The sequence below is a fragment of the Ornithorhynchus anatinus genome, chromosome 5 (assembly GCF_004115215.2).
Source record: "Ornithorhynchus anatinus isolate Pmale09 chromosome 5, mOrnAna1.pri.v4, whole genome shotgun sequence".
Taxonomy (NCBI): Eukaryota; Metazoa; Chordata; class Mammalia; order Monotremata; family Ornithorhynchidae; genus Ornithorhynchus; species Ornithorhynchus anatinus.
This window is the reverse complement of record NC_041732.1, coordinates 34,731,919-34,739,454: the sequence shown is the minus strand read 5'-3', so window position 1 is coordinate 34,739,454 and position 7,536 is coordinate 34,731,919. Positions and strand designations below refer to the sequence as shown.

General features: G+C 61.3%; 1 protein-coding gene across 2 annotated transcripts; it reads left to right on the top strand.

Annotated features, from left to right (window-relative positions):
* Nucleotides 1-939: 939 nt before the first annotated feature.
* Nucleotides 940-7,064, top strand: DUSP26 (dual specificity phosphatase 26). Of its 2 annotated transcripts, none has more exons than XM_007664844.4 (4): nucleotides 940-1,201; nucleotides 3,520-3,820; nucleotides 5,551-5,765; nucleotides 6,301-7,064. In XM_007664844.4, the coding sequence occupies exons 2-4, from the start codon at nucleotides 3,600-3,602 to the stop codon at nucleotides 6,498-6,500; spliced, it is 636 nt and encodes a 211-aa protein (XP_007663034.1). In that variant the 5' UTR covers nucleotides 940-1,201; nucleotides 3,520-3,599; the 3' UTR covers nucleotides 6,501-7,064. The 2 variants fall into 2 exon arrangements, with proteins under 2 accessions (XP_007663034.1, XP_001505225.1); XM_001505175.5 differs by having other exon boundaries at nucleotides 941-1,201; nucleotides 3,548-3,820.
* The last annotated feature ends 472 nt before the right edge of the window (nucleotides 7,065-7,536 follow it).

Genomic DNA, 7,536 nt, shown 5'->3' with positions numbered 1-7,536 from the left:
AAAAAGGAGGGAGTTCCGGGCCAGAGGCAGAATGTGGGCAAGGGGTTACCCCCTACGACATCGCTCAATAAAATACTATTGAATGAACATCCCCTCAGAATTCCTTTGGAACTCTTGGGTGGGGGCCATCTGGTTCCAGACATTTGTTTTACATCTAGTTTATCAGTTCGGTCTAAAACTGTTGGTCGCCACATCTTAGTCTGCTGCATTCATCTTGCTCGGCGTGTGCTTAATACTTGATTTATAGATCTGCTTCTGGGTCATCAATTTTAGCCAATAATCTCTTAAAGGCCACGGACTATGTCAGTTCAATTTACTCTCTATCCCACCCAGGACAACACCGGGCATATGCAGGAATCTTATAACCATTACTGAATGAAATGTGTGCTTAGACAAGCAGGATAGGGCCCAGGCCTCGAAGTCAGAAGGTCACGGGTTCTAATTCTCAGTCAGCCACATAGCTGAGTCTGCTATGTGACCTTGGGCAAATCCCTTCACTTCTCTGTGCCCCAGTTACCTCATCTGTAAAATGGGGATTGAGACCGTGAGCCCCACATGGGACAAGGACTGGGTCCAACTCCATTTGCTTGTATTCTCCCCGACGCTCAGAACAGGGCTCGGGGCTGAGAACGGTGTTTGGCACCTAGTAAGCGCTTAACGGACACCATCGTTATTATTATTAACAAAACCACTATCGTTATTATCACTGTCATCTTTCTGGGAACGCGCTTTGCAATCGAACGCGGGAAAGGGCGACGGTGGGAGATTGAGTGTGGGGAAGCAGATTTCTCAAGCGGGGTACCTAAATTTCACTGGGGTGGGGGGTGCCTGGTGTGAGTGTCAGTCAGTCTGGGCCAGCATGTGCCCGCTTGGGTATCAAATGTGGAAACCCATCTGTGTTTGTGTGCATTCGAGAACTCGAGAGCCGCCAGGGGTATGGAATTAGGGTTGTGTGGGTGTGTGGGTGCGTGGGTGTCTGTGTGTGCACGTACTCCCCGATACGAATCCCGCCTCTAGACACTTCATGGCTTAAAATAGCTGTTGAGGTATCAGTCCCTCTCCGGCAGCAGGGGCCGCGGGGCTTCGGCAACAGCAGCGGCGGCGGCAAGAGGAGGAGGAGGAGGAGGAGCGAGACATGGCCGTCTGGCTGGCTCTGCCTGCGATCTTCCCTCGGAGCTGAGAAATCACAGGCTGGAAAGAGGTACGGAAACGGGGGTGGCGGTGTTTCCTTTCCGTCTGGCGGCTCGGGCCGGGGTTGGGGCAGGTGGCTGGAGACGGGGGCCACCGGAGGGAGAGGCGGGGAGCCTTGGCTTGCTTCCTCGCTGGCTCTCTCCCTCTCCTCTCCTTCAGACAGGGGCTCGAAGACAGCCATAAACCTGTTACGGGCAGCGGCGGCGGGCCAGAAAGGGAGGGAGACAGAGAGTGGGGGGTCTCTGGAGCTAGGTTCCCAGTTGGGGGGTGAGGGAGGAGGAAGGAAGGAAGGGGTTAGGGGAGCAGATCTGCCAGGAGGCCCGACCTTTGGGCCTCCTTCCCCTTGGGAAGCAGAGGCAGCGCCCTACCTGTGCCCACACACAGGGTTCAGTATGTCCGACAAGGAAGAGGAGCTGGTGTAGGGAGAGGGAATCAGGCCCGTCTGAGATTTTTCTCACCCCGTGGGGAAGGGCAAGGGGCGTTGTCGTGGTTACCGGACTTTTCTTCCCTGCCCTTCTCAACTGCATAATACCAAGACCTTAAATTGTCTCCCTCTACCTCGAACCTCCCCGACCTCCCCCCAGCCCCGGAAAGCTGGATCTCTCCTGGCACAGTCCAGGCAGGGGCAGGGGGCTTGGCTCGGCGAGACAGGCCCCGGGTACTGGGCAGAAGTAGCTCCTTGGGCCACGCAGGCGCTAATAAGGCTAATCTTCCATCCCCAGAAACCAGAGTGAACCCCTTCCCTGGCACAGGATGGGGAGACAGGTACAGGCCTCCCAGAGGGAGTTCGGAGGGTGGCAGAGGGGGAGCAGGAGGCCGACGGTGCCCCTCTGAAGTCCAGGCGGCTCTGTATCGTGTTAACCGGGCACAGTGGCCGGGCACAAAACTCCAGAGGCTGGCAGAGGCCTGCGAGCTCTTCCATCGAGCCCCTAGCCCAGTGCTACTCTCCCAGAGACCAGCTGTCCCTTGCTCTTTCTTTCCTTTTATGCTATTTGTTAAACGCTTACTATGTGCCAGGCACCGAACTAAGCGCTGGGGTAAGTACAGGCTAATCAGAGTGGACGCAATCCATGTGCCACATGGGCCTCACGGTCTGAATCCCCATTTTACAGATGAGGTAATAACCGAGGCACAGAGAAGTGAAGTGACTAACCCAAGGTCACACAGGTACGGGCACAACATTTGGCTGGCTCCGGATTTCTAGGTTGCCGCTCCCGACTCCCTGACGGGAAAGGGTTTCTGTCTGAGGTCGTCGCCCTCCGTATTCCCTACCCCTCAAGAGGGTGGAGTCCCCGAGCTGAGGCCGAATCTCCTCTCCTGCACCCCCTACCCTCGCCTGCTCTTCTGGCCTTTTCTATACCCTATGCAGGGCCAGTGAGGGGAAGGTATGATTTTTTAAATGGTATTAAATGGTGACATCTGTTAAACGCTTACAGGGTGCCAGGCACCGTATCGTTATGCCCTTACTACGCGCCAGGCACCGGACTAAGTAGGTCCAAGCTAATCAGGTTGGTCACAGTCCACGTCCCACACGGGGTTCACGCTCTTAATCCCCATTTTACAGATGAGGTAACTGAGGCCCAGACAAGTGAAGCGACTTGCCCAAGGTCACCCAGCTGATAAGTGGCAGAGCTGGGTTCGGAACCCGGGTCCTTTTGACTCCCAGAAGCGGGACTCTATCCACCAGACCACAGTGGTTCACGCTAGCGGACGCCGACCCGGCCCCAGTCGGCCCCCCCCGGTCTCTCCCCTGATACTCCCCAGATACTTAACTCTTTGCTGGAAGGGGCCCAGCCCCCCTCTCTGGGGCGGGAGCAGCCGGAGGACAAGAAGGGGTTAAAGCGGGCCATCCCCCAGGCCGGGCGCAGACCCGCAGACTGGCACATCGCATGACCTCACCCCGCCGCCGTCCTCCTCCCTGGTCACACCCGGCCCCCCTCGAGTCAGCCCGTCGGCGGCCCGACCAGCAGAGGCCGTTCCTCGATTTGCAGGCCGGCGGTGGGTCGGGGAGGGGGTGCCCGGCACCCGTGACTGAAGCCTGTGTGTGTGTGTGTGAGTGGGTGGGTGGGGCCGGGGTGGGCATGCGTTTGGGGAGGGGGGAGAGGGGCACGCGGGAACCCGACAGCTGGGCAGAGGCAGCTCCCCGTAAACAAGGACGCGTGACTCCCCATCCCCGCGGCTCGCACGGCTGAAGAGCTCCGAGCCGAAGGGCCGCGGCTCGGGATCCCCACGGTCTAGGTTGCCTTCGCCACCCGCCCATCCCCAGGGCAGCGCCAGGCCCGGCGGGCAGCGGGAGGGGTTCTGAGCCCCCCTCCCGGCTACCCCCAGGTGTCTCCCAACCCCTGCCTCCTTGCAGGAGAGCAGCGGCGGGGCTAGAGAAGCAGCGGCCACCTCCGTCCCCCCGAGACATGTGTCCCGGCAACTGGCTTTGGGCTTCCATGACGTTCATGGCCCGGTTCTCCCGGGGTGGCTCGCGGTCCCCCGGCCGGGCCGGGGGGGCCTCGGAAGAGCCGTCCCCCACGCAGCATCCCCTCCTGAGTGTCTTCGAGCTGGAGCGCCTCCTCTTCACCGGCAAGACGGCCTGCAACCACGCTGACGAGGTCTGGCCGGGCCTCTACCTCGGAGACCAGTACGTACCCGTCCCGCCGCGCGGGCCCGGAGCTCGGGCTTCTGCTGCCCTTGGCAAACGGGGAGGGGATGTCTGGGTTGGGGGGAGGAGGGCGGAGGAAGGGCAGGAAGGACAATCGGGCAACCGTATTTATTGAGCGCTTACTCTGTGCGGATCACTGCACTCGGAAGAGCGCAGTATAACGGAGTGGGGAGACAGACGCGTTCCCCGCCCACAAGGAGCTTACGGTCTAGAGGACGGCAGGGTAACAGTAATAAAGATAATAATTACGGTAGTCGCTAAGCGTTGGCTAGGTACCGAGCACCGTTCTAAGCCCTGGGGTAGATACGAGGCGATCGGTCTGTCCTACACGGGGCTCACGGTCTTCAGCCTCATTTTTCAGAGGAGATAACTGAGGCACAGAGAAGGTAAGCGGCCCGCCCGAGGTCACCCCGCAGACAAGAAGAGGAGCGGGGATTGGAACCCACATCCTCTGACTCCCAAGCCGGGGCTCCTGCCACTGAGCCATGCCGCTTATGACTGGTGCGGGCGACCTCAGTTGCGGGCAAGTGTGGGCAGGGAGGGGAGGGGGGAAGGCCTGGCACCAGAGAGGAGAGCTATGCCCAGGCTTGGCTGCCTGCCTCTCCCATTTCCCGGCTCCTTTCTCCCGGAGGGCGCCTCGTGGGGAATCGAGGTCAAGGGCTACGAGTGTCCCTCGGAAGGCATCGGGTCACGGGACGGGGGAAGGCAGATGGCTCCGGGGCGAACGCGGAGAGCAGGGCGTCTGGACTAAGGCCGGCGGTTAACTAGTCGCCGGTTATCGGCGGGGCCGAGAGAACGGAGGAAGGCCCGAAGCTGGGACCGGGGGAAAGGCAGAGCCGAGGGACGGTGGGAAAGACCGACGGGAATCCGAGCTGGGATGGGGCTAGGGATCGTTATTAATGATACTACTAGTCATAATAACATGCGTAGTTATTTATTAAGCGCTCACAACGTGCTAAGCACCGTTCTACGCCCTGGGGTAGACCCAAGGTAATCAGATCAGGCACAGTCCCTGCCCTCCCACCGGTGTTCACAGTCTAAGTAGGAGAGAGAACAGGCCTTGAATCCCCACTTTGGAAACCGGCACGTGGGTCGGTGAAGTGGAGAAGCAGCACGGCTTAGTGGTTAGAGCGCGGGCCTGGGCGTCAGGAGGACCTGGGTTCTAATGTGCCATGAGACCTCGGGCAAGTCCCTTCACTTCTCCCTGCCTCAGTTTCCTCGTCTGTTCCATGTGACCTCGGGCAAGTCACTTCACTTCTCCGTGCCTCAGTTACCTCGTCTGCTCCATGTGACCTCGGGCAAGTCACTTCACTTCTCCGTGCCTCAGTTCCCTCATCTGTAAAATGGGGATGAAGACCGTGAGCCCCATGTGGAACAGGGACTGTGTCCAACCTGCTTAGCTTGCATCTACCCCAGCGCTTGGAGCAGTGCTTGGCACCTTGTGCTGTACGGGTAGCGTAACTATTATCATTCCTCTTGCCCGAGGTCGTACAGTCGGCAAGTGGCAGGGCCAAGATTAGAAGCCAGATCTCCTGATTCCCGGGCCCGTGCCCTGCCCATTAGGCCACGCCGCTTCATATCAGGGCAGAGGATGAGAACGAGTTCAGAGCGGGTGCCCAGGGAGTCGGGAGGCTGGCAGAGGGGGGTAGAGAGAAAGCAGCGCCCCCGCCTAACCTCCCCTCCCTCCCCCGCACCCCGCCTCGTCGCAGGGACGTGGCCGCCAACCGGCGGGAGCTGGGCCGTCTGGGCATCACGCACGTGCTCAGCGCCTCCCACAGTAAGTGGCGTGGGATCCCCGAGGCCTACGGGGGGCTGGGCATCCGCTACCTGGGGGTCGAGGCCCACGACTCGCCCGCCTTCGACATGAGCATCCACTTCCAGGCCGCGGCCGACTTCATCCACCGAGCCCTGAGCCAGCCGGGAGGTAAGGGCGGAGCCGGGGAACCGGGGTCCGGGGCAGGAGGGGACGTCGGGGGACAGAGCGTGGCGGAGGGGGGGAGACGCGGCCTCTTCCCTGGGTGGCCAAGCGGGGGCTGGGGCCGACGAGGTCTCCTTGTGGCGTTTCTTCATTTGCTCGTTTGTTTTACTGGTAATCGCTAAGCGCTTACCGGGTTGCAAACACAGTTCTAAGCGCTGGGGGAGATGGAAGTTGACAAGGTTCGACACACAGTCCACGTGGGCTGACAGTCTAAGTGGGAGGGAGAACGGGAGAACGAGGCCCCGAGAAGTCAAATGACTCTACGGGGATTCGAACCCAGGTCCCTCGACTCCCCGGCCCGCGCTCTTTCCACCGGGCCACGCCGATGATGGGTCGGCCCGTGTGACTCCTCCTTTCCGTAATTCTTCTGATTTTTCTCCGGGTACCTCTTCCCCTTTCTGCTTCTCTCCCTACCTGCCTGAACGTCCTTCCGCCGGCCCCGTCCCTCCCCTGGCGTGCCTGTCCGTCTGTCTGTCTCCAGGGAAGATCCTGGTGCACTGCGCCGTCGGCGTGAGTCGCTCTGCCACCCTGGTGCTGGCCTACCTCATGCTGTACCATGGCCTCACCCTAGTGGAGGCCATCAAGACCGTCAAAGACCACCGTGGCATCATCCCCAACCGGGGCTTCCTGCGCCAGCTCCTGGCCCTGGACCGCAGGCTGCGGCAGAGCCGGGAGGCGTGAGGGGCCCCCGCGGGCGGCTGGCTCCCCGGCTCCCGGCCCGAGGGTCCGGCGGGGCCGGGGGGAAGATAGCCGGTAGGCCCGGAGACCCACCCGTCCGCCGGCCCGGGAGATGAGAGAGCCAGAGGCCGTCCCGCCCGTCCTCCCCGCGGACCCCCGGGGAGCTCCAGGGGCCGGGGAGGAGAGGCCGGCCGATCGAGGGGGAGGTGGGGAGGCCTGGGGAGTCGGTCCAAGTCTCGGCTCTGCCGCCGATTTACCGTAGGAGCCTCGACTAGGCCTCTCCTCTCTCCGCGCCTCGGTTTCCTCCTCCGTAAAACAGGAGGGGCCCTCCCTGCCTCCCTCTGGCCCCGGGAAGCTGTGAAGGCGAATGAGCCGAGGCCTGGAAAGTACCCGGGGGGGCGGTGGAGGGGGGGCGGAGGGAGCCGCACGCGTCGTCGCTCCGCTCGTAGGCCCGCGCGGCGGATGGGGGCGGGTGGGGCCCTCGGGCGTCCCCCCGAAATGTAAATACGGCACGTCGGGTGGTGGGGATGCGGGCTCGCTGGAAGAAGAATAAAGATGCGGAGAGAAGGGAGGCTTAACTGGAATCATTGCCCCGTTGGGAGATTCTGCATCCCCCTGCCCCCCGTCCGATCTCCCCCGGTCCCAGGGGATCAGCGTGGGTGGCAGGAGAATGAACGGTTTCCTACCTCCGCTCTGAGATTCCGTCCTGGCCACGACCACGGCGGCGAGCAGCAGCCCGACAAGGACCTCGGACTCTCCCCTCACACGTGGGAAGGAAAGGAGGGGAAACCAAATCGATCGATCCGTCGATCGTGCGCGGGGCACGGTGCTAAGGCCTTGGGAGAGTTCAGTACGACGGAGTTGGTAGACGCGTTCCCTTGCCCACAGTGAGCTTACCTTCTAGAAGGGGAGGCAGAGAGTTAGTCGAGCGTGTTTCCTGAACGTTTACCGTATGCGGAGCACTGTACTAAGCGCTTGGGAGAGAACAACGTAACAATACAACAGACACATCGCCTGCCCACGACGGGCTTGGAGTAGA